Below are 26,226 nucleotides of genomic sequence, written 5' to 3' on the forward strand. Positions count from 1 at the left end.
TTGTAATCCTTCCTTTCTCAACTTACAGGGTGTTTATGGGAGGAAATGGATGGATGAGAGCTATGATAGAACCATGGTACCTGGATTCTCAGTCTTCTACAGAATGGCTTTGCGACCTTGGGTGGGTCAGTCAAGCTCAGTTTACTATCTCTAAGGTAGAGCAATAACTATGTCATTCATTATTAATATTAGGGCTGAGGATGTTTCCCAGAGTTCTTGCCTAGTGTGTTTACTAGTTATCCTTATAGCCTAGAGTCATCAGAGAGAAGAAGTTCACAGTTGAGGAATCTCCTAGATCAGATTAGCCTGTACAGATGTATGTGGATTATAAATGGATGTAAGAGGGTCTGACCTACTGTGGGCCACACTGTTCCTATGGCAGATGGTCCTAGGCTGTAAGAAAAAGCTAGCCTAGCATGAGTCAGGGAGTGAACCAGCAAGCAGCATTCCTCTGTGGTTTCTGTTTCAGCTTCCTACCCCAACTTCCTGCAGTGATGAACTGTGCCCTGGAAGTTAAAATGAGATAATGCTTTCCTCCACAAGTGGAGGCTTTTGGTCAGAATGCTTTATCAAAGCAACAGGAAGGAAACTAGAGTGTTGTGAGGCCCTTGACTCTACCCCTGTGCCCCTTTTCTCATTAGTAATTGTTAAATTAGTATTCATAGAAAATACTTAGCATAATGTTGGCACACAGTGGCACCGTTATTGTTTGAAGTTGCTGTTCTTATGATACAGAGAATAAAAACTCTGGTTGTGTTGACATACCTTCATAGCACAGGTCACAGAGTGGGGCAGACCTGCATTCATATGCTATACTAGCTTAGTCCTGTATCATAGGACTGAGTCACAGAGGATTACCCGATCTCCTTGAGTTCAGCTTCATCATGCATAGAAAAAGAAAAAAATTAATCACAGGGGAGTGAAGAAGAAAACACACATTTACCTAGAACTGTATTAGACCCTTAGTAAACACTGGGTACATGACATAACCACAGTGATAAATAAGAAGAATTGTGTTGCTGCAGGCAGTGCCAGCCACATGGAACATCAAGGTCACCAGCAGACAACATCATCCACCAGTGATCACCTTGACACAAGTTTTGCATATTCTAAACACATGCAAATTAAATAAAGCTTAAGTGCAGTTGATCAGCTAGCTGTCTGGTATAAGATTTTGCTAGGTCACTAGTCCCTTAAGACCAGGTACCTTTAGTGCTAAAAATCTATGACTCTGAGTTCCTGCTCCTAAGCTGGTGATGAGTCAGGGACAGTATTCATTGTATGTCCCATCCTTGACAGATTCTTTTACCACCACAGTCCATGCATAGACAGTACTGCCAAGTAGTTTTCCACACAGTGTGAAAATCCTTCCTTCTGAACCCATTTGACAACATAAAGGGCTGAGTTATGTAAGAGGATGTGAACCTCCGTGCCTAGGGAGCACGGCTGAGGAGCCTGAGTGTTGTGGGTGGAATACATCAGGCTTGGCTGGGTTCCAGCACTAGCCTGAGAGTAGCACTCTGCCTGTCAATCTAGGCTGACAAGAAGTGACCTCCTACAGTGGACTGGCTGACACACCCAAGGTCTTGCATGCCTACCTGCCAGACCTGTGGATAGAGGTGATGAACTTTCTCAGAAGAACGTGGGAAAGCATCATCACCAGTTATATTTGTGTTTATTCCTCAGCCAATATGCACAGGATTCCCTGCATCTTATGTACCAAGAAAAACATCAGACTTGAAAGGCTTTTAGTTTCATGGAGCTTTGTCTCAGTTGTAGGTAAAAACATAAAACACAAAGAACATCATTTGAAAATATGTAACCAATGAGTCCATCCCATGCAAGAGACATTGTGGAAGAAGGATAAGGTCAGTAGTCAAGAAAACACCTTGTAGACAGTGGGGGTGGCTGAGTGGGTAAAACATGAGCCACTCAAATATGAGGGCCTGAGTTCAGATCTCCAGAACCTGTATAAATGCCAGGCAGGCAAAGCAATTATAACCCTAATTAATACTCAGGAGGCAGAGACAGAGGATCTCTGGAGCAAGCTCATTCAGTGACCTCTGATTTTAAAAGAAGAGACCTTGCTTCAACATTTAAGATACAGCGTGATCAAGGATAACACCTGTGGCCTCTACAGACACATGTGCATGTGCGCTCACACACACACACACACACACACACACACACACACACAAACACACACACTTTAAGCATAACATCCATATCTTAATATAAGCAAATTGTCTGCATTTGTTCATTAATCCCTCTACTAAAAGCACTCTATAATTATTGTGCAAATCACCATAGGAGTTGTAAAGAATTATGCAGCCTTTATAAGGGGCAAGGCACTTGTGTGTCACTCATTTGTCTCTCAGAGCTCTGCCCACAGGGTGTAGATAATAATGATAGGATCAGATATATGATACTATTGAACTCTCAGTGATTAGAACTGTGGGTCATTTATGGAGTTGCTAGCTTGGTCTTGGACTCTGACTTGTTAAATAGGAGCAGTGTGAAATCTTGAAGCTCTCTGTTGGTCGGTATGCCCTTCTGCTTTGCAGGACCTGAACCTTTGCTGTTTCTAGTAGAAGGGATACTTACCCACTTCCCCTGGCCCTTTGGGTAGGGCAGGCCATGAGCAATCTTGAGCTGTAAGAAACTGTTCACACAAATGGCCAGGGCAATCATGACACTCTAAAGACCCTGTGTGTGACATACTGACACTGATCCTGAAGCTGTTATGGTCTCTGGCTCCTTTGTAGCCATCCAACACACTTACCTTGTTAGCCTCCATCCAATTCCATTCTTGTCTTCCAAGACCCCACACTAACAAAGTCAGTGTCTAGATAGAATTCCACAGATACTTCTGCAGACACAGACGTGCAATTTTAGTGGAAAGACTCTGGAGGGGAAGAGAGCAGAAGGAAGGAGGGCTGCCTGCCCTAGGGCCTACAAATGGGCAGAGACACTGTGACTCTTGAACTCAATAGCCTACTATGCTAGTAAGTTCACTATAAGACATATTTAACAATTTCCATTTTCAAGCTGTCCCATTGACTCAGTGTTCTGACTCAGTGTACACAGTGTCTCTTGTCCTGTAGCTTGCACTATACAATCATAGTGAAATAAGCTAGTGCTGACCTTCTCAAACTGGAGCAAGAATTCTGCAGATTCCCAAATCACACACTAAATATCCTAGACCTTAAAAAGCATTAATCCTTTAGCCCTACTCACAGTTACAAGCTTACCTTCTCTCCATCCTGTTAAGAGAAGCTTTCTTTGAGAGAAGCCTTCCCGCCCGCCTGGTTCCAGATCCGCATCAGTCCCAAATAAACACACAGGAGGCTATATTAATTATGAAGCTGTTGGCCTTGCTTGTTTCTTACTGGCTAGCTCTGACTTAAGTAATGACCCCATAATTGTTAATCTAAGTATGTCTCTTACCGGAGAATATTATAAGATAGTTTACACCTGTTAGTGCTAGTTTTCAATTATTTTAGAGTTGGGATTGGAAGGAGGTGTTCATATTTGGGTGTTTCTTTCAGATAAGTTTAGGTTTAGATAGAATAGATGTTTGATACATTTTGTTCATGGACACAAGTTAGTTGTCCTTTTTAGACTAAAAGGGGAATTGTAGGAGGAAGTCTGCATGCCGCCATTAAACATGTGACTTATTAGAGGCGCATACAGATGAGGTAACAAAAGGGCTGTTTACCACACCGCTAACCACACCCACTTTAGGCAGGACTAAAGACGTATACGGCTGGACATAAAGACGTATACGTACATAGGCAGAACTACGTCACTAGCCAGGCCCACTTTTGGGCATGGCTAGGGGGCATTACGGGGGAAGGTATAAAAGACAGCACACAGGAAGTCTCAGTCTCTTTTCCCGGAGTTCGGCTTCCGGTTCGGCAGCGGAAAACTGTTTGTCTCATCTGGGTTACTTGTTTGGTATCTTGTGAGTAATTTCTACAATAAATACTTAGTTTTACTTCCAGTAAGTGTCGCTTATCATTACATCGTCCATTGAAGCCTACACCATCCTCATCCAGCTATGCCTTTTTTTTTCTCTATATCATATGCACATGGTCATTGCCCATCTCTTTACACACACACACACACACACACGAACACACGCACACACGCATGCATGCATACACGCACGCACGCTCAAACCTGATGATGGAGTCAGGATTTCACACACACAAGTGCATCTATCTATCTGTATCTATTTCTATATCTCAGTTTATCTGTATCTACACACACACAATCCGATGATGGAGCCAGGATCTCAAACATTTATATGTGATGGGGGAAATCCTTTTGTGTATGTGCTTATCTTATTGATTTTTGAATAAAGCACTGTTGGCCAATAGCGAAGCAAGATAGGTGGGACTAGGAGTTGAGAAGGATTCTGGGAAACAGAGGCACAGTCAGTCACGATGTAGGATGTGGGAGAAGTAAGAGGTCCAAACCCTTTTCTCAAGCAAGAGAAGACCACTGGATTAGCAGTTATGGATTATTAATTAAGTCAGAGCTAGTCAATGAGAAACACCCAACCGTTTTAATGAATATATATATCATTATATATATATAATTAATATAGTGTGTCCTGTTTATTTGGGGACTGAGACAGCAGGAAGACTACACGTTACATACATGCAAGCATATATATATATATAGATATAGATAGATATAGATATATAGATATATAATCTTCTCTATCTATTTACCTACAAATTTATCCTCTATCACCTATCTATATCTATTTCTATCTCTGTCTAACACACACACACACACACACACACACACACACACCCTTGAGTATGGAGCCAGGGGCTTACACATGCTACACAAGTACAGCACCACTGACCTCCAGCTCAAGCCTTTCTTGTGCTTTCCCAGGTCACATCTTGTTGCTGAGCCCTGTTCAGGTTTTCTGCTCCTCTGCATGCAGCTTCTCTTCTGGCCCTTCGCCTAATCATTTCTTCCCCATGGTCACAACTCGGTCACAGCTGCTAGAGAGAGGGGCTCCTTGACCACCTGCTGGAAGCAGCCCACCACCCTTCCCTGGCCTTACTGTATTTTCTTTCTAACACCTGCAGTATCCTCTGTTTTTATGCTGACTCTCTCTGCTTTTGGAGCATAGGCTCCATGATAGTGGAGCCTGTGTATCTAGTGTTCATGCCCATGTTTGGATGCTAGTTTAGGATAAGAGTCTGAGAACAAGACTGCCATTGCCTCAAGGCCAGACTGTTGCTAATACAGATAAGCCCATGGCACTGAAACCCTGGCCTGCTCTCCACAGCAGCCCTCAGCCATGTCTGCTGACTTGCCCACTGCAGGAGACCACAATGTATTCAATAAATGCTCCACCTCTTCCCTTTTCTGTCTTGTGAATTTTGTTGCCACCTGCATGGATGACCTGTTGGAAACAGGCACCTACTTTCTGCCCAACACATACTATGTGTTCAGTGGATATTTGTCCAATGAGTAAACTGAAGAAGAAACAGAACATTCTTTTATGTGGAACTACATACACACATCTAATGAATATGAAAGCTCTAACAGAGAGAGGGAGGGATGGGCAAGAGGGAAAGGAGACATAGAGAGAAGGAGAGGAGGATCAGGAGAGAGGAGAAAAGAAGAAAGAGATGGAGGGAAGGAGGGAGGAAGGCAGGGGAGAGGGACGAGATGAAAGGAGGAAGAGATGAGATGGAGGTGTGAAGGAGGGAGCAGAGTAGGACCCCATCATCCAGATGTTACCAGTACAGGTCAGGATGGAGAGCAATCAACACCAGATGCTTCTCTGCAGGGACAGTTCTGAGCATCAGTGAGTTCTGAAGCTGCAGGATCCAGGGCTCCTCAGTCAGTCTGCCCTTCCCCTTGCTTTCAGCAAGACACCCACACAGTGAATTTAGATCCCACAACCAGTGAGCCTGGCCTGCTTCTAATTCTCCACCTCATACACACAGTCACATCCCATTGGCCTCCTGGGCCCGGCCATCAGTACTGCAGCTGGGCTTTAATTGTTTAAGCTGCTCAGAGGACGATGCTGCTGCTCTGCCACTATCCAGTCAGGGCTCTTGGGCCTGGTTGAAGAGAGATGCCCACAAACTGAGGAAAGAAATACCATCACAGAGCAGAGGTGCCTAGCTTGGCCTGTCCCTGAGAGGCCCTGGGCATTCAGGTCCCTGTTCATCTCCAGTGCTATACCATACACTGTACCCTACCTAGTCTGCTTTACCATGTTGCTCTAATGCTCCTCCCTGCCCCATCACCCAGCAGGTGAATAAACTGCTACTCTATCTGGATAGGCATCACATATCCTGACCTGTGGCCAGCACCCAGTTAGCACTAGCTGTGACAGCAAATGGGACCATTTGCTCAGTAGCTGGTTCCTTATTGTCACCTTGATGTGGGACTTCCTGAAGTCATTAAGAATCTCCAGGAAGGCCAGAAGCACACATGTCTTGGGTCATCACAATATCTCAGTGTTCTGGCAACAGTGGTTGAATGTAACAGAGAACTGGTAAGGGTTTGCCTACTAAACAAAAAAGACACCCCGGATGTGTCTCAGAATCCTAAATGAGTATGATTTCATTTAGAGGAAATGAGAGCAGGTATATGCATGATGGTAGTCCTGCATGGGTCAGGATTGAAGTCAGAGCATGGAAAGGGGGAGGGGCACTGTCCTCTGAGTGATGGACATACAGCATATTTAATGACAACATTAGAGTTAAATGACAGTCCCACCTGAAAGGCTAGAGTTGTTCAGGTGTCTGTGTGGGGAGCAGAGGTGAGTACCTAAACATCCTCCCACATATGTATCTCCTCCCCCGAAATGAAGCTGTCCCTGTCACCTCATTAACCAGTATTTTCCATGAGGGTGACACATTTCCAGGGACTGAAGCCAGGAGCTAAGAAGAAATGTCAGACAGGGAGGCCTTAAAGGAAGTGACAATTACAAGGCAGCTAATACAGGGAGTTCCCTCCCATGGAGGGAGCTGTCAGGGACAATGGCCAGACCTGGAGATTAACTGATACTAAGTGGATGGTGCTGCAACCAGGAGTGACTAGCGAGGGCCCTGTGAGCAGGAGGCTGGCCAGGGCCTCCACTCTGTGAGCAGCAGGCTGGCCCAGGCCTCCACTCTAAGCAGCTTGGGGACTTTCCTGCCCAGTATCTCCCAGAAGGAGAGTCCTGGCCTCCATTTTCACTTCCTCCACTTGGTGGGACTTTCTCTCCTGCAGACTGTCCTGGAGGTGGGACTCATGCCCTGGACACAGCAGCAGGATCCCAGGGTCCCATAGTCCTATCTCTGTCATTCAGAACCTTTGTGCCTGCCATTCCTTACCCTGGGATATGCTTTGTGAGCAGTGACTGCAGCTAAAATCCTATTTTGGTCTCCAGCATTGCAGAGGGGGAACTCAGCATATCAAATATGTCAGGAACTTGGGTTCCGTAGCCAGAGTGGCAGAACTCAGGTCCTGATTTTTTTGTCACTAGTCTGTAATTTCCATTGTGGACTAATAAGTGTCAGTGTGAAGAGACATTTTCGGCACTGGATCAGGGATCTAACGCCAGCACACACTGATGAACACCAGCAGGTGCTACCCGGATGCTTCCATGCTGAAGACCCCACACACAATCCAGCCTGCTGTGAGTCTGTGCTGGGGCTCTGTGCTTCAGCCAGTACACACTGGGGTCCTGATCCTGCTCCTTCACCCCTGCTGGTCACATCCAAGAATCAGAAATATGTCCTCCAGCCCCAGCTCTCCTTCTGGTTTGCCTCAGGCCTCATCTACTCTCTGCTAAAGAACTAACACACTGCAGGTCAAACTTTGCATCTTGAATGAAATTCCAGACTCCACAGGCTCTGGACTTAGTGCCAGAACTCCATCCTGTGGAATCTAAAGACTCCAAGGCTCCACCATCTTGTGGGACTGAAAAACTGCAAAGGAGGTTCCTGACTGTCTGACCTTCCAACAGCTCAAATGGTGAATCAGTGAATATTTTCCAGTCAATTAGACCAGACTCTAGAATGATGATGTCTGGAGGAGTTGAACATGGCAGGGTCTAAACCATTGTTTCACAGTTGAGAAAACCCCCAGGAGAAGGCTGAATTTGCTCAAGGTCACTCAAGCTCTCAGTGATGATTAAAAGGAAGGCATAACCCTCTGGATCTTCTGCCACCTAGTCTAGTATTTGCTCTATGGAGTCTTTTCTCTGCTGTAACTATTTCTTTTGACAGATCCAAAGCCTTGCCTTATACCATACCTGCCCTTCCATGTAGGCCTTGGGCCTGTGGAGTCTCCTTCTCTTTCCATCTCCCTCCCTCTCTCCCTCTTTGCCCTCACATCTCTCTCCCTTATGTCTCCCTCTCTCCATCTCTGCTTCTTCCTCCTAGGGTTTAGTTGAAATGAGGAGGTACACCAAAGTAAAAAGACTGAGCTCAGTGACTTCCAGGTGGGGCCCACCTGGGCCATTCCCCAGTTTACATTCTTTTAGGAAGCAGAGGTAAAATATACCCTCCTAGTCTAAAGGACAGAGCACCCACTTTAATGAAAGAGAGATTTGCTGAAGGTAAAACAGGAGGTTATTTGAGAAGGAGCCTGCTGCTTGCTAAGTCTAAGGATTTAGACAGAGCTGTCTCCCTCCCCATCCCTCACTCCCCACACCCCTTTCCTGTCCCTCCCTCCCACACTCCTCCTTTACCTTCCTTCCCTTACCCCTCTCTCCCGACATCCCTCCTTTCCTTCCTCTACTTCTAAAGTTGTAGCAAAAATGTCACAGCCACTAGCCCAGAGACATGGCTGAATGTGTGAAGGCAGAAGGTGATATGGGGAAATAGGTCTGGAAGCTGGATTTTCATGCCACAGGACAGTATTTCACTGCCCCAAGGGGAGAGAAGGGATCCTAAAAATACCATGGAGCATATTACAATATTTTAACAGGGTTTATGTGCTCCCTATGCACACTAACCCCTGGAAGATGGATTGTGCATTTTGACAAATCTATATTTAACATGGGTGGATAATATACAACGCAAGCTCCCTGGTAGAAAAAAAATCTATACTTAGGGAAACCTGAGTCTAATAATTACAATAGACACTTAAAGACAGTGCCTATGTGGGCTGTGCACAGAAAGTGAGTCTCATTAGGCAGAAAGAAAAAATAGTTTGAGTGGAGGAGGCTAAGGAGCCACCTCAGAAAGAAGCAACAGATAAAGTCGAGGAGACCAGCTCCTTCCACCACCTCTCCAGGTCATGTGAACTTCCCCTCAAGCATCCAGCATGCAGTCCTTCCTGAAATATTTATTAAGCACCTATGGTGTTCCAAACACTGGCTCTGGGACACACAATTATTACATCAGAGATTCTGCAAGGAACAAAATAGCTACAGATGTACACAGCAGCCAAGGCTGTTGTTTTAGAAACAGTGACAAAGGATGGGAACGGAGGCTGGTGAAGTGAAGAGGTAGGGGGAGGGGAGGGGACGGAGGGGGATGAAGTCCTCTTGGGAAAGTGAGACAAGCTGAGAAAAGACTACAGAGGATTGCTCTCTGCTGACAGGAGAAGACCAGTGCTGCAGGCTAGAAGGGAACAGAAAGAACAGAGTCCCCGAGACAAAAACCACTGGACTCAAGCTGCAGAGTGACCACCATGATGCCCAATCAGGGAGCGAGGAGATTGAACAAGGCAGGAAAGGTCAACAGGGCAGTTTTTCAGATTCTGTGTCCTGGTCAGAATCCAGTAATTTTTCCTGTGTACAGTGGGAATCTCAGATCTACAAGGAAGTGAACTAATATATTTTGTGTCTTTTTGGTTTGTTTTATTAATAAGCTTCCCATAGCTTCAGTGAGAGAATAGATCCCACTGCTAAAATTCAAATGCCATGCTGCCTCTCATCTCACCTAGATTTAAAACTATATGCACAAGTATGTGTGCATTTAGATGTGTGCTTGTGTGCACGTGCATGTGTGTGTGTGTGGTGTGTGTGCTTGTGCATGAGACAGAAGAAGGGAGGCCGTGCAGGAAAGGAAGGAATCTAATGAGAGGGGAGAGGGTAGTAGGAAGGAGAAAGACTGTTTAGTATGCTTTCTCTTTCAAAGAATCTAGATTCAAAATGTGTGCCTGGGGCTGTTCAGTGAGAGTAAGGGGACCAGTGGAAAGAGCAGGAGAGGACAATGAGGGGGATGGTGCATATGAGCGAAGTACAAGAATAGACACATCCAACAATGCCATTGTAATAAAGCCTGTTCTTTTCTACACTGAAATGTAGCTAGAAGAAAATTCTTAGAGTAATCAAAGATTATCCAAAAAGGTTCAAACATTTCCTAAGAATTATAGAGCATGTGAGTAATTGATATTGATTTAAAATGCCTAACAGCATAGAGTTTAGGTCATGATTATCACTGTCAGCTCTCGGGACAACCATGGGGGCAAGTAGAGTTGGTATTCCATGATGTTTCAATCTAAATAAAGATCTCTTAGTCAGTGGGCAAGTCACCTTGAGGAAGACATAAAGCAAGAGTCTAGGGGTGGGGGGAGCCTGGAAAGAGTTGGAGTGTGGGTGTCAGGGGTGAAGATGACTGAAATATAATGTATGCATGTGTGAAATTCTCAAAGAATAAATTAAAACATTAACGATAATAATAATCCTCTATGGATACTTTTGAAGACTCAACATGTTAATATACAACGAAGGTCTTTCTCGTGATGAATTAAGAGATGTCCCCTAGCTGAGGCAAAGAATGTGAACTCTCCATCCTGTGTCAGATAGAAAAGTGAAGTTTACAGACTGACTGATGGGCAGCTGGATCCCATGCCCTTGGTCTTTTTCCCATCAATCACATCCTCATCTAAGCAGCAATGTAATCGCCTACGAATGAGCATTGGTAACTACTGGGATCCTACAGAACCGATCCTGTGGGGCTGTTTACACAGCTAAGCTGTTGCTCTGGCTAATACTCTGGAAAGCCTGGAAATCTCCTATCAAGATGTATGATTGCAACATGAGCATCAGCAGGAGACTTACACTGAAAGGAAGGACAAGATGGAGAAAATCAACACTTGTGTTCCTAAACCTGTGCCAGCAGCAATCATAGGCTGCTGCCCTTACTATAGCAGTTTTTAAGCTTAGCCTTAAAGTCGTGGATAAAGAAATGAAAGGTGGCTAAATGGTCAGCATATCACCCACCTTAGATTTGACCTAGAACATATATAACATGAGCATGTCCATTATCAGTGTGGGTGCATATGTTTGTAAGCATGCATACATGGAAGTCTGAAGACAGCCTCAGATGGTCACCCTTTCTTTCTATCTTGCTTGAGACAGGTTTGCTTTGTTGTTTGCCAGTGTATGCAGACTAGTTGGACCAAGAGATTCCAGACAGTGTCCTAGCTCCACCTCCCATTTAACCATAAAATCAGTTAAATTGCAGGCACATATACTACTGTGCCCAGCTTTCCACATCGTAGGGATTCAAACTCAGGTCTTCCTTCACACTTGCATGATCAGCATTTTACTCAGCCATCTCCCCAGCACAAATATGGCTATTCACTTTAAATCCTTGGTTTTAACTTGCCGTCCGAAAAGTGGCCCTGTCATTCTTTTCTTAACATGGTCATTATAGTGACAACAAGAGTTAATTATGTGAAAGTGCTTTGCTGCATGGCCACTATAATCAATAATCCCGGTACCACTGATCTATGACAAGCATCTGATAAACATTGGCTGTAGACAGATGGATGAGGGTTTGCACAAAGGAACGTGTGAATAGATTGGGAAGATGAGACGATCAATGGACTGGTGAACAGATTGGCATTTGAAGGCCTGGGCGGACGGCTGATTGGTAGGGTGGATGGCTAGACAGCAGATGGTAAGTGATGGTGGGTAAAATGGATTATTTGAGCCATCTGGCCATTTGTTTATAGCATCTTCTATTCATTACTTTGAGGGGTATGGATGTGTGTACATATATCTATGCAGATGTGTGAATCTATGTGCACATGTTCAGAGGCCAAGAAAGGAAGGACATTGGGTGTCATCTTTGTTATTCTCTCTCTTACTCCTTTCATACAAAGGCCTCTCGCTGAACCTAGAGATTACTATTTTGGGCTGGGATGGTGTTCAGTGAGACCCATGGATTTTTATGTCTCCACCCCTCTGTGCTGGGGTTACAGGCATATGTAGCTATGCCTGGCTGTTCTGGGATCTGAACTCAGGTCTTCATGCTGTGAAACAAGTGCTTTTATCCAGTGAGAGGCTCCCCAGCTACCACTAACCTTTCTTATCTTCTTTTCTAGTCTGTTCCCAGTTCTCCAAAGGAGTCTACGCCATCTTTGGGTTTTATGAAAGAAGGACTGTCAACATGCTGACCTCCTTCTGTGGGGCCCTCCATGTGTGCTTCATTACTCCAAGTTTTCCTGTTGACACATCCAATCAGTTCGTCCTTCAGCTGCGCCCGGAACTGCAGGAAGCTCTCATTAGCATCATCGACCATTACAAGTGGCAGACCTTTGTCTACATTTATGATGCTGACCGGGGTAAGCTAAGGGTTAAGGAAAGGACATTGTTGAGGGAAGGAGAAAAACCACCAGCAGGATGATGAATGATGGCTCTCTGTCTCCATAGAGCACTTGGGGAAGCAAGCCAGGTGCTTTATCTATGTTCTGGGATTTCTTGGTGGCCAATATTTAACTCGGAGGGTGAAAGCATACCTCTGAGAGAGATATCCTCTATCCCATCAAGCCATTCTACTATTCACCAAACACTCATATCTCTGAAGTCTAAGGTCTTCAGAAAAGTGGATCACAGTTCACAGTAATGTTAATAGAGCACAAAATAGGCCAAGATCTGAATCCTAAGTTCTCTCCTCACTAGCCCTGTGACTTCGGGCAGGTTTTTGATGCATCAGTTTCACCATTTGTATAGTGGATCAAATTCTCCATGCCTTCATTCCCCCATGTCTGGAATGAAGAATTGTCACTACCTCAAGAATGTATCATGAAAAACTAATGAGATGAATTAAACATGTTTGTTCATTGCCTACAATGTAGTGACTATCATCCTCAATCTGTTGTCGCCACTATCATCACTGCCATCACCATCACTATCACTGTTGTCACCATCTTTACCACTACCACCATGATCATGAGCATCATCATCATCTTCTTCATCACTTCCACCATCCCACCATCCTACCATCATCACCTTCAGTTGTCAACATAACAACCACCATTATCACCATTGTCACTGTCATCATCACCATCACTACACTACCATCATCACTGTCATCATCATCATCTTCACTACCACCACTATCATCGCCACCATCATCATCACTATCACCATGTACTATCAACACCCTCACTACAATCATCATCATCTGCATCTCCTATCATTGCTATCATCCCCCTCGTGTTTGTTTTTAATCCTGCTCCCTTTGAATTTTGCAATCATATTTCCCAATTGTTTCCCATACTTATTACTCTCTGTAGCTTCTTTATCCTGGGGTGCATTTATTTATCACATCTCCTCATATGGTCCTCAGCTTCTTCGGCATTAATCCTATTTTCTCTGTTAACTCATGCTCTAAATAGGAACTCTTCTCCCTGGCCCTTGTGGTGTGTGATTGCCCTGTCCTACCTTATTCTTATGCATGACCTAGTCCTACAAGAACACTGTCATTGATAGTGTAAAAAGCTAAAAAGCCTAGACTCTGAAGGGGGAGCACTTCCCTGGCAGATTTTTCCCTCAGAGAAACTTAGACTTTGGACAGAAGGGTGGCTGATTAAGATGGTTTTATAAGCAGAGGGGAAGGTACTGTTCAAAAAGGAAGGTGACCAAGGAGAGAGCAGGAAGCATCTATTTCTTTCTGTGTTCTTTGTTCTTTTCTTGTCTCTTCCTATTTTGATGATTTCCCTTCTCTGACAGCATCCATTCTATGGGTCAGCTGCCAATGGTCCCCCTCAGAACAATCTTGTTCCATAATAAAGGCATAAGTCAGAAGTAGAAACTCCAGAAAAACACAATGTACACCCTAGAAGAGATTTCTTAGGTTAACAGAAAAGCCCACACTCTGCAAAGGGCTGTGTCCACCTCAAAACCCAGAGCCATAAGCTTTGCCATTTTCTGGTTGTGTGATCATAGACTAATAAGCTTTGGTGTCTACATCTTTAAATGTGGATCAGAATAAGACTGACCTCTTAGAATCCACTGAACTAAAAGAGGAAAGCCAGAAAGATAGTGAAGGTTCAGCAAATATGGAGCTCACTCACACAAAACAACTCTTCCTGGAAATGAAACAAAGGGGGAAATCAGAACAGAATCACTCTAGAGATGTTTCCTGGGGCCTGATGTCATATTGGTCACTATAGAAAAAATTAATGGGATTAGTAGGAGTTAGACATGGAATGCATACAAAAGATTAATTTGTAATGTGACAGCAAAATAGCTGTCTGTAACAGGCACAATAACAACCTACTTCCACAACTCCCAAGTCCTTTTCCTTGTCTCTGGGCCTGGAACATGTGTGAATGCTATTGCCAAAGAGGAGCTAAGGTTGCAGATGCAATGACATCTGCTCATTAACTGACCTTGGAGAGCAAAGATTGTTCCAGATTACTCCATTGGACATGGTACAATTGCGGTCTTTACCTGCGACAGTGGGAGCCAGAAGACTTGGTATCAGATTGAATGAGAAAGGCTGGGCTACCATTGCTGGCTTTGAAGATGAAAAGGGACATAAGCTAAAGAATATGAGCAGAGGGAGCAGGCAACTGTGAGTTGGAGAAACAAGAGAATGGATTCTCTCCAGATCACTAAGAGAATGACCAGTTCTGCCAACAACATGGTCCTGGCTCCCTAAAGTGTGAACTGTACGTTTCCCTGAGACCATGACACTAGTGTGTGGTCCTTCACTGCACAAAAGCAAACAATTGCACCGTAGAGTCTGAGAGAAGAAGGCAGGCTCCTCCACACAGTGGGACAGAGTATTAGCTAGTGGAGCCACAACCAATTTTCAGATTCGACTCAGTTATTAGCTGTCTTTAGATACTAGGTTGGCCTGTTCTATAAACAATTACTCTATTGGTTACATTTCTACTTCTGTGATAAAATGCCCTGAGAAAAGCATCTTAAGGATGAAAGGGCTCATTTTGGTTCACAGTTCGAGGGACAAATAGTCAATGAATCATGGTGGGGAAGGCACAGCAACAGGAGCAGGAAGCTGGCCTTGATCGCATTGCATCTGCACACAGGAAACAGAGAGAGAACAGAAAATGGTACAAAGCTGTATAACCTGAATGCCCACCCTAGGGGTTGTACTTCCTCTACTAAGACTTCACCTTCTTAAGATTCCATAACCTCACTAAGCAGCACCACTAACTGGGGACCTCGTAAGTGTTCATATACATGAACCTATCTGGGATCTTCTCATCCAAAGCACCTCTGCCCCCCAATAATAACCGTTATCATTTAGAAAACCCTTAAGGTATCAGCAGCCCACACACAATATGCCTATCTTATCTTCATCAGCACTGTGAGGCACTCTTTACCATCGAAGAAATCAAAGTTCTCTCTTTACCTCCAAAGAAACCAAAGTTCAGACAGGCAAGCGAGCCCATCGAAGTCACTTCGCTTATATTTTGAATGTAAGCCTTTTGTAGGGTCTTAAATCAAAAGTCTTTCTTATTGTCTGTCACATCCCGTAAACAGAATACTAACAAGGTGCTTGCCTCTGCAGCATTCGGAAACACAGAAAGCAGGAACTGAGCTTGCTACAGGAATAGGGTGGGGGACAGCAGTGACCACCGAGGGAAGTAAGACAAGCAGCAGAGAGTGCTCAGAGAAAGTGGGTGTAGACAGCATCATGATTCCCATGGAAGTGGACGCAGATAGATAGCTAAATGTGCCTGGTGGAAGTCGGGATGGGCAACATCAAGCGCAGGCAGAAGTGGATGTCACCTGTGAATGCTGACGCTGACATGTTTCTGTCCACCCCTCTACTGCAGGCCTGTCAGTCCTGCAGAGAGTCTTGGATACAGCTGCAGAGAAGAACTGGCAGGTGACGGCTGTCAACATTATGACGACCACAGAGGAAGGATACCGGATGCTCTTCCAGGACCTGGAGAAGAAAAAGGAGAGGCTGGTGGTGGTGGACTGTGAATCAGAACGCCTCAACGCCATCCTGGGCCAGGTACTAAAGGCGACAGAGTACACAAAGCAGGCATTGGAGATAATTCCAAGAAGATGAGTGTGCTTCTGCTGTGGGTGTTAGGGAGAGAGGGTCTAAGGAGGGCTCTTGAGGAGGTGAGACTTGACACCTGCCATTTTACATTCTGTGAGTCCTATAAGTTCCATCTGGGACTTGATGAGGCACTTCAAGTGGTCCTCACACAGACAGACCAAAAATTTACTTCTTGGGCTCCTCTTTACTCTTAAAATTAAATTGCATCGCCTCTTAGAGCTTAGAGAGTCCAGGCTGCAGCCAGAGGCCTGTGTTCAGTCCAGGCTGTGTCACTCACAGAACCAACATGGCCTTGGTCCAGCTGACCTGTTTTAAGGGTCACCTCCCTTTCCATTCCTTCCTCGAACAGTTCCTGCCTCTGAGAGCAGGAAGGTGATATATCCTACAACTAGCTTCTGTAGCCTCAACAGCTTCAGCCAGAAGCCTCTTAACTGGATTTGCTCTGGTGTCAGAATTAGAGAAAGCTTGGCAGCCCAGCCGGGAGCACCTCTGTGTAGATCACTGTCTTTTTGAGCTGCATTTGTGTATTCAGATGAACTAGCAAGGAAGAGGTTTGCGGTCATGTTTGAATAGTGCCATCTAATGAAAGATAGGCTTTTAAGATACTTGACAACACAACAAGGCTGGTTAATGGCCCTCAAGACCCTGGACCCCCGACAGGGAGCCTCATCACCAGATTGACAATCACTGTGAAGCCTCCAGAGTAGAGCAGGGAGGACTTGGGAAGCCACCGATTAACTATGTGTGTTCTACAGCGTCAAGTGTGGATTTGGGGTTTGCTCTCGAAGAGAAACCGGCGCAAAACTGTTTCTATAGTAATAGAAGTCCTCTGGGCTGTGGTTGGGTTGCTGAGTGCTAGCATCCGGGGTGAGAGTGGGGGCACTGTAAGGTAATGGGTAAAGGCAGAGATTCTGGAAGCAAACGAGCAGGCGTTCAGCTTCCAGGTTGAGTGCTTGCTAGCTTCCTGACCTTGGGCCAGACTGGTAATCTGTTTCCATCTCACATCCCCACCCCCATTCTATAAAGCAGAAATAATAACTTCCTCTTGAAAGCTTTTCCAAGGACTAGAAGGACCAGGGCATGGAACATACTTAGAAAGGAGTGTGTTCACAGGACGTGATGTGTGGAAATGCTGCCCATTGCTGCTATTCATAGTGCCAGCTGTACCGGCTTCATGAGTCATTTCCCTCTCTGACCATAAATGAATGTATCTGTGAGATAAGAATAAAGGGCCCTACTCTACAAACCTGGGGTGGGGCCAGTGATGAGCTGAGGTGGGAAACGGATGGAATGAGTGGCTTCAAGTGCTCTTACTAGAATGGTGGCTTGTCCTGGATTGTGTCATGCTGCTGTTTTCTGGGTGCTCACAGCAAAGGAGGGGGCACTGCATCAGGCTCTTCCTGTGTATAATGTCTGTCTTTACACATTGTAGATCAAATAACTCCTACCCATTTCCCTGTTACAGATAAAGAAGCCATGTTTTGTTTTGCTTTTTGTTTTGTTTTGTTTTACCAAAAGCCTCACAGCTAACATAAAAGGAAATCAAGAAATCAAACCAAGCTGGATTTGGCAACATGGCCCAGTGTCTTAAAAACGCAACTTTCCTCATGGCTAGAGTGATGGCTCAGGGATTAAGAGCACTGGCTACTCTTGCCGAGGATCTGGCTTTGGTTCCCAGCCCCCAAATGGTGGTTATAACCATCTGTACTTCAGTTCCAGGAGATCCAGCTCTGTTCCTGGCATCCATAGGTACCAAGCATACCTGTGCTGCACAGACATACATGCAGGCAAAACACAAATGCACGTAACTTTTTAAAATACTGTTTCCTGAGGTTAGTAAAGTGCTTGCTGCACAAACATGAGCACCTGAGTTCCAACTCCAGCACATACTTACAAAGCTGAATGGGGTGACACATGCCTTTAACCCCAGTACTGGGGAGCTGGAGATGGGTAGTTGATCCCAGGGGCTCACTGATCTGTGAGCCTAGATCAGCTGGGGGGTACCCTGGGTCACAGATTTCTAAAACTAATCTGGAAGGCTGCTGAGGAATGACACCAAAAGTTGATCTCTGTCTATAACACAAATGCATGTGCACCTGTGAATGTGCACACATACACACACACCCGAACATGAATACACACACTCATCCACAAACATTTGATCATGCATACTCATATATATACACACATATATGAACATGCATATGCACACAGACCACATACACACATGCATATACATACGTGTACACAAACATACAAAGACACCATGCACAACACAGAATACAATTTTCTTAACTGTACATCTATGGCTACTTCCTCTGTCAAGGACAAATTTTTACTTCACAAGGAAGTAACTCATTTGGTGAGTTTTTACATTGTTGTTTACAAACATCTTAAATTATTTCATTATAATATTCTGAAAACAGAGGCCAAAGTTTTGCAAGGCTCCATGAGGCCACTTTATTGAAAGCATGTGCCCACATTTTACAGCTGATGGTGAAGAAAACTATCATATATAAAAGGAAACATAGTAGAGGAGCATCAGAAATCACAAAAGGGTGACAGGGTGGCTGAAAATTGAGGAGAAGCAGAAGAGCAACTAAACCAACAGGAACGAATGGTACACAGCTCTGCCTCCTGTGCACCAACATGGGCAGAAGCAGACAACTTAATCTTAAAGATGAAAAGAAACCAATGGATTGGCAGTTCCACCCCTAGAACAAAACCACAGTATTCTGAAGCCTCCAATTGGCTAGGGGTTCTGGTGTAGCCCACTCTCCACACCAGGGGCCAAGAGGGGAGAGTGGGTCCAACTTTCTACTCCTCAAGTCACATGGGCTGTGACTGGTGCCATCTCGAGTGGAAACCTATCATTTAGGACTGAGCTACCCTTCAACCCTGATTACGAAGAACAATTACAAGTCAGGGAACCCAGGAACACTCAGCCACATCCCTAGTATGGAAAACAACTGTGAGTGAAAGGAAGGTCTTATCTCAACATGCCAAGAATTTGGGTAGCTTGACTCAGGCAGAAAATGGTATTGTGTCTGGGTAGCCCCTGCCCTTGGTGACTAGAAAGATGAGCCCATCCCCTGAGGATAATGGCAGAGATGGTAGCCCTGAGCTTGAGGCTCAACCTCTACCTAGACCCATCTCTCTGCTGCAATATCACCGAGGGCTCTGAAGTTCACAGTTAACCTTTGCAGCTTCATCCCACCAGCAGTGTGTTTAATGCTGACCTGCCCTTGAAGTGCTAGAGACTGACCTGCTGTGGATCTCATCGATGCGTTTGCATCTCCATTACAGCACACTTGGGAGACACCCCTGGGCTAGAAACCAACCACTCCAGGGTGTACAAAGTGGAATATCATCAGCCTGATCCACAGACATAGTGTATGTAAAGGAGTCAAAGGAAGAAAGACACCATCATCAAGCATAAGAACACAGTTCATGAGAGGGCCAGATAAACTACCAAGCCTCTGAGTAGGGCCAGATAAAAACAACCAACGATTGAATTAACCATGAAAGCAACCAAAAATCTCCATAATAACCCTAAATGTAAATAATTATAAGCCTCCAATTGAATGAAGACTGGCTGATCTGATTTAAAAATAACTGTCCAATGATGTATTGTCTATAAGAAACACACTAGCAAAAGACACAGACTGGAAATGATAGGAAGTCTGTATACTAAGAAGGTGGAATCCTAACCAAGCAGAGGACGGTACTTATATATGATAATGCAAAGCTAACATTAGACAGAGGAAATAAAAGTCACTGCTAAATGAAAGCATCAGTCAGGAACATATGCCCCAAATGTTGTTGCATACTAAATCATAGAAGAACCACTAGTGGTCAGACATGGACTGATGGAGTCAGATAGAATAAAGCTGAGTGGTTTCAGATCCCATGAATAAGGAGATAATTTAATTAAAGAGAATCAACAAATAAACTTCCAAGTTAAGTTATGCCATAGATCAAGGAAAATTAAACATCTGCAGAACATTCCATCCAACAGCTGCCAAACAACTTCTTAACAGCCCATGTAAGATTTGCTAAAATCTATGACATTTTAGGCAAGAAAGTAAATTTTGACAAATATAATCAAAATAATTCATTGTATATTCTCATATCATAGTGGAATGAAGAGATCTAGAGAAAAAGAAATGGCATAAACTTTGCAAGAACCCATAGGTTGTAGAATACAATTTTGAATCGCCAGCCATTTGTTAAGGAAAGCCAGAGGGAAATATTTTCTAAATCCTAGAATCAAATAAAAATAAAATGAAAATTATCAGATCTTTGGTTCACAGAAATATAGTTATTGGTGCTTACACTATAAATCAAGTTGCAAATTAATAACTTGATACACTTCAAAGATTTAGAAAAACAAAAATATAGAACTGTAAAACCAGTAGACAGAAAGTAATAATAAAGATCAGATCACAAATTGATTAAATGAATACTAAATAACAATACAAAAAAGAAAAGAAATAAAAGTTTGCCTTTTTAAAAAGAAAACAAAATGAACAACCCCTTCCTTCCATCAATTAACCAAAAGAAAGTAAGAGATAATACAAATTAGTAATTATGGAGACAAAAAGGGGGCATTACAAAGGATACCAAAGAAATCCAGGGTATTTATGTACTGAACATATAGAAAATCTGGAATAGATGGATTCCTAGAAGAGTACGACCTACTCAAATTAAATCAAGATGGTAAAAACGACTTCCTTAGATCTTCATTAAGCAATGAAAATAGAACAGCAGTAATGAGTCACCTAACAAAGAAAAGCCCAAGACTGGGAGAAATCACCGCCAAGTTCTATCAGATCTTTAAAGAAAAGCTCCTGAAACTATTTCATAGGCTAGAAATGAAAGGAGCATTACCAAAAACATTCTATAAAACCAGTATTACCCTGTCATCACAGCCAGACAAGGACGTACAGAAACAGGAGGTAGAGAGGGGGAGAGACAGAGACAGGAAGGAGTGGGGAGAGAGGGAGGGAAGCAGAGAGACTAATTTCCTTGACAATAACTCTGTGCTTACCTGCACAAGATCAAGCCAAAAGCCTAACGCAGATGGGTACATGACCTCCATTCTCCATCCCTTGCTCGGGAGCTATCTGAAGATGACAGATTTCAGGAAAGGGAGACTCGTTCATGACTGAGTCCCCATGCTCTAGTGGATGGCCCCACACCATGCATAGATGTACAGCACTAACTGGTCTTCATGTGTTACAAAAACAAATAGAAAAGACATGAAACTATGAGGGTAGCATGTTGGCAGAGACATGGCAGGAGTTGAAAAGGACAAATGGAGGGTAGATATGATCATATCATATTTCATTGTTTATAAATATATTAAGTTCTCAAGGATTAAAACAAAACTAAATGTTTTTCCAAAGAATGTTTATAAAACAAATCTAAAACCATCTTTAAAAGACTAGATACTATAATCAGGTTTGTTTCTTTCGTATGGTTTCAATGCGTGCTAAAAAAAAAAAACACTGATAAAATCCGGCATCCATTTGTATAAAATCTTTGATGAAATTACCTCAACATAATAACTATTTTGTGACAAACCTGCAACCAATATTATACTAAATGGAGAAAATGAAAGCATTTCCTGTAAAATCAGGAATAAGGCAATGGTGTCCACTTTTGTCATTCATATAGAATGTAGTATTTGGAGTCTTAGAGCTATAAAGCAAGAGAAAAATAGAAGAAATACAAATTGTAAATAAAGAAGTCCAATTACCTCTATTTGGTTCTATACTTAAAATACTAAAGATTCTATTAGGAAACTCTTTAATCTGAGAAATGATTTTTAAGTCCTATTCATACTAAATTTAAAAATAAAAATACCTATGCTGCCTTGCTGTTGCTATGGTGAAATATTCTGACAAGAAGTAATTCAGGGAAGAATGGGTTTATTCTGGATCACAATTCCAGAAGAATAGAATCCATCATGGTGAGGAAGACAGGGAAGGCAAAGTATCAGGAACAGGGAACTGGCCAGTCACATTGTAACAGCACACAAGAAGCAGAGAACAGCAAATGGGGCGTGGTTATACCACTTCCAAGCCCATGCCCAGTGACATATTTCATCCACAAATGAAAGGTCCTGCAACCTCCCCAAATAACACTATCAGCTGGAATTAAAATGTTCGAACACATGAGCCTACAGTGGACATTTAAAACTCAACCCAAAACAGCCTAGGAACGAACCTAACAAGGATTTTAAAGGTCTCTATAATTAAACCTCAAAACAATTTTAAATGATGAATAAGATATGGATGAGCGTCCCTCTCCCCTTGCATATGGATCAGCAGAATTATAATGTGAAAATGGGCATATTGATAAATGCTATCCACAAGAGTAAATGCAGTCTCTATAAAAATTCCAATGGCATTCTTCATGTCAATAGAAAATAGAAGTCTGGAACTTACAAAGGACTCCAAATAGCTAAAGCAATCCTGAAGGTAAAGAACAATGCTGGAGGTATCACCATCTGATCTTGAAATATATCATAGGGCCATAGTGACAAAACCTGAATGGTATTGGTATGAAAACAAACATGACAAGCAATAAAGCAAAGTACAGGTTCTAAAACTAGAACCCATGCCACTTAAAGCATGGTGCCAGAAATAAACAATAATGCAAGGGCAACCTCATCAGTCAGTAGTGCTGAGAAAACTAGATTCCTACAAGTAGAAAAATGAATGTGGATCCCTCACTTTCTTTTTCACTCTGCAAAAAATAAAATAAAATCAAAATAGATCAAAGTCCTTCATTTAAGACTGCAAACTCCGAGTCTGCTAGAGGGAAAACACTTAAATTAGATATTGCCCAAGAACTCTCTGTAAAGAACCCCAGTAGGTCAGGACGTGACAAATGGAATTACACACAATTAAAAATAGCCTGGATTTCAAAAGAAACAATCTGTGGGTGAAGAAAGAACCTGCAGAACAGAATAACTGTTCACTATTCATCTGCAAGAAGATTAGACTCTAGAACTTATAAGGAACACAAGAAGTTAAATACTGAAAAACAAAAGCAAATCACCCATTCAACAAATTGATGGATGTACTGAACAGACTGTTCTCAAAAGAGGTATAAATAAAAAGAAATGGATGAAAATCTGTTCTTCATTGTTAGTCATGAGGGAAGTAAAAATCAAACTCACTGTGAGTTTCTGCTCACTCCAGTCAAAATGGCTAAAATTGTACCACTGAGATGGCCTAGCAGGCACAGAGGCATGGAGTGAAGCCTGAGCCTTAGAACCTACATGGTGGAAAGAGATGACCAACTCCTGCGAGTTGGCCTCTGACCTCCACATGCACACACGTTCACAGATACACACACACACAAAATAATTTTGCACTTAAAACATAAAGATTCTTTTTTAAAATAATAAAATAGCTAAGATCAAAATAATGGTGCTAGATATGATTTTTCATGCCTAGAGTTCCAGCATTCAGGAGGCAGAGGCAGGCAATTTTCTATAAGCATAAGGCCAGCCTAGGACACACAGTGAGTTTCAGGCCAGCCACCAGAGCTGTCTTGAAAGCTGTAGTGAAACACTGTCTTGAAAGAAAAGGAAGAGAAAAAGGAAGGAAGGAAGGAAGGAAGGAAGAGAAAAAGGAAGGAAGGAAGGAAGAAAGGAAGGAAAGAAAGAAAGAAAGGCAAAAATACAACTGCTATGGAAGATTCAGATAGTAATAATAATAAAGGCACACACTACTTGTGCGAAGGTCAAATAGTCAGTAGGGCTGTTCCTCAAAAACTGAAAGTGTAACTACCATATAAATACATTCCAGCCACACTGTGCTGGCTAGATTTATGTCAACTTGACACGAGCTAAATACTAAGCCAGATTCCTGGAATCCGGTGGTAGAGAGGGAGGAAGGATGAGCAAATGGGTTAAGACCTTGCTCGGGAAACTCTCAGAAAGAGCTTACATGAGCAAGCGGGAGCTCATGGACCCCAGTCTGATAGGAGGCATGACAGTATATGGGACCTCCTGCGGTGGAACCAGTATTTATCTATCCCTAGTTCATGAATGGACTTTGGGAGCCTATTTGGAAGGATACTCTCTCACCCTAGTCCCTGCCCCAAATGATGTGACAGACTTTGATGATCCCCCATGGAAGTCCTCACTCTCCCCAGGGAGTGGATGGGGGAGGTGGGATGAGGGTTGATGGGGGGCATGGCAGGATGGGAGGGAGAGGGAACGGGGATTTATGTGTAAAGTAAGATTTTTTCTAATTTAAAAAATGCTGCGATAAGGTTGGGCTGTAGATAAGCCTATAGGGCATTTTCTTAATTAGTGATTGACAGGGAAGGGCCAGGCCCATTTTGGGTGATGTCATCCGGGCTGGTAGTCCCAGGTTCTATAAGAAAGCAGGTTGAGCAAGCCATGTGAAGCAAGACAATAAGCAGCTTCTCTCCGTGGCCTCTGCATCAGCTCCTACTTCCAGGATCTTACTGTTTGAGTTCCTATCCTGACTTCCTTCGATGGTGAATAGTGCTGTGGCAGTATAAACCAAATAAATCCTTTTCTCCCCAACTTGCATTTTGGCCATGATGTTCCACAGCAGCAATAAAGAAAACCTAAGACACACACCAAGGTATCTTAGTAGGTCACAGAGATACAGACACTGTACTTATTCCAGTACTATTCACAATAGTCAAGGTGCCCATCAACAGATGAATGAGGGAAGAAAACATACTATCTACACCAAGGAATTTCATTCAGCTAGGAAAAAGAATAACATTTTCATTTGCAGAAAAAAAGGGCAGAGCTAAAGGGTATCATTAAGTGAGGTAAGGCAGACTCAGAAAGCCGAATATCATATGTTTCTCTCATATGCAGAATATATATTTTAAATCATAAAAATGTGTAGCTTCAGGGGATGGAGAGATGGTTCAGTGGTTAAGAGCACTTGCTGCTCTTGAGGAGGACTTCGGTTTGGTTCCAGCACCTATGTGGCCTTTAACTCCACTTCCAGAGTATCTTATGCCCTCTTCCAGCCTCCACAGCCACTGCACAATGGGATGCACATATACACATGTAGACTACATAGTACAAAATGAAGTAAATGTGCAAAATTTTATACAAATATATATATAAAGACTTAATTATACAAAATAAATAAGATATATATATATATATAACAAAGAGGGTTATCTGGATAATTTTCTTTGCCAGTTTGTATATAAGACACTAAATGATATAATATCGTTATTAAGGACAGAATGAATTTGAGGTGAGAGTCTACTGGAACCTCCCAGGGCCATCCATCACCCTGCCCTGTTTTATTATCTCTGTGCCATTTATGACCTGCTGACGTCTTCTTCGTTCATCTATTTATATATTTACCATCTGGCTTCCTCCTGAAACCACATCTCAGCTCAGCGAGGTCACAGGAACCTTGCCTTGCTATTTGAGCTATACCCCACACACTTCCCAGTGCTTAGAATAAAGTCCATGTTCAGTAGACGTTTGTTGAACTAATCAAAGAAAGCTATACAGAAGAGCTGAGCTGAGAAGTCACCCACAAGTCATGCAGAGAGTTGCGGAGACCTACAGGAGCCATCCATGTGTAGTTTGTGAATAAAGAAAATCCAAAGAATGTCAACTTGTAATAAATGTAGCTTGTGATGGCAGTGAGAGGAATAACCCTGCCTTCACGATACTGTTTTCAGTCAGTGGCCGTGTGTGCATTTATCTGTGCCTGGTTTACTGTGGGATGCCTCCCATACCAAATATCACATTTCATTCCCTATCTACTGTTCACCGGCTTCATGCAGTTAAGGCTTGATAAATATTTGTGAGATAAAATGAGTCAAAGCAATAAGTCAGACATTGGATAGAACCAGTGTGGATGTCACCATCAGTTTGAGATGCACAAGTCACTCATTTCTATTGGTCAAAGTAATCCTCTATATTGGCTTTTCGTCT

At 43.2% G+C, this 26,226-nt stretch overlaps 1 protein-coding gene across 2 annotated transcripts in view; it reads left to right on the top strand.

The window, feature by feature from the left end:
* The window catches only part of Gria1 (glutamate ionotropic receptor AMPA type subunit 1), a 319,841-nt gene that overhangs the window by 159,825 nt on the left and 133,790 nt on the right, over positions 1-26,226 (top strand). For both annotated transcript variants that reach the window (XM_005067739.4, XM_005067740.4), the window contains exons 3-4: positions 12,316-12,555; positions 16,024-16,208. In XM_005067739.4, the coding sequence (XP_005067796.1) occupies positions 12,316-12,555; positions 16,024-16,208 (425 nt within the window). The remainder of the gene's footprint in view (positions 1-12,315; positions 12,556-16,023; positions 16,209-26,226) is intronic.

This window comes from Mesocricetus auratus, unplaced genomic scaffold (assembly GCF_017639785.1).
Source record: "Mesocricetus auratus isolate SY011 unplaced genomic scaffold, BCM_Maur_2.0 Super-Scaffold_100007, whole genome shotgun sequence".
NCBI classification, from domain to species: domain Eukaryota; kingdom Metazoa; phylum Chordata; class Mammalia; order Rodentia; family Cricetidae; genus Mesocricetus; species Mesocricetus auratus.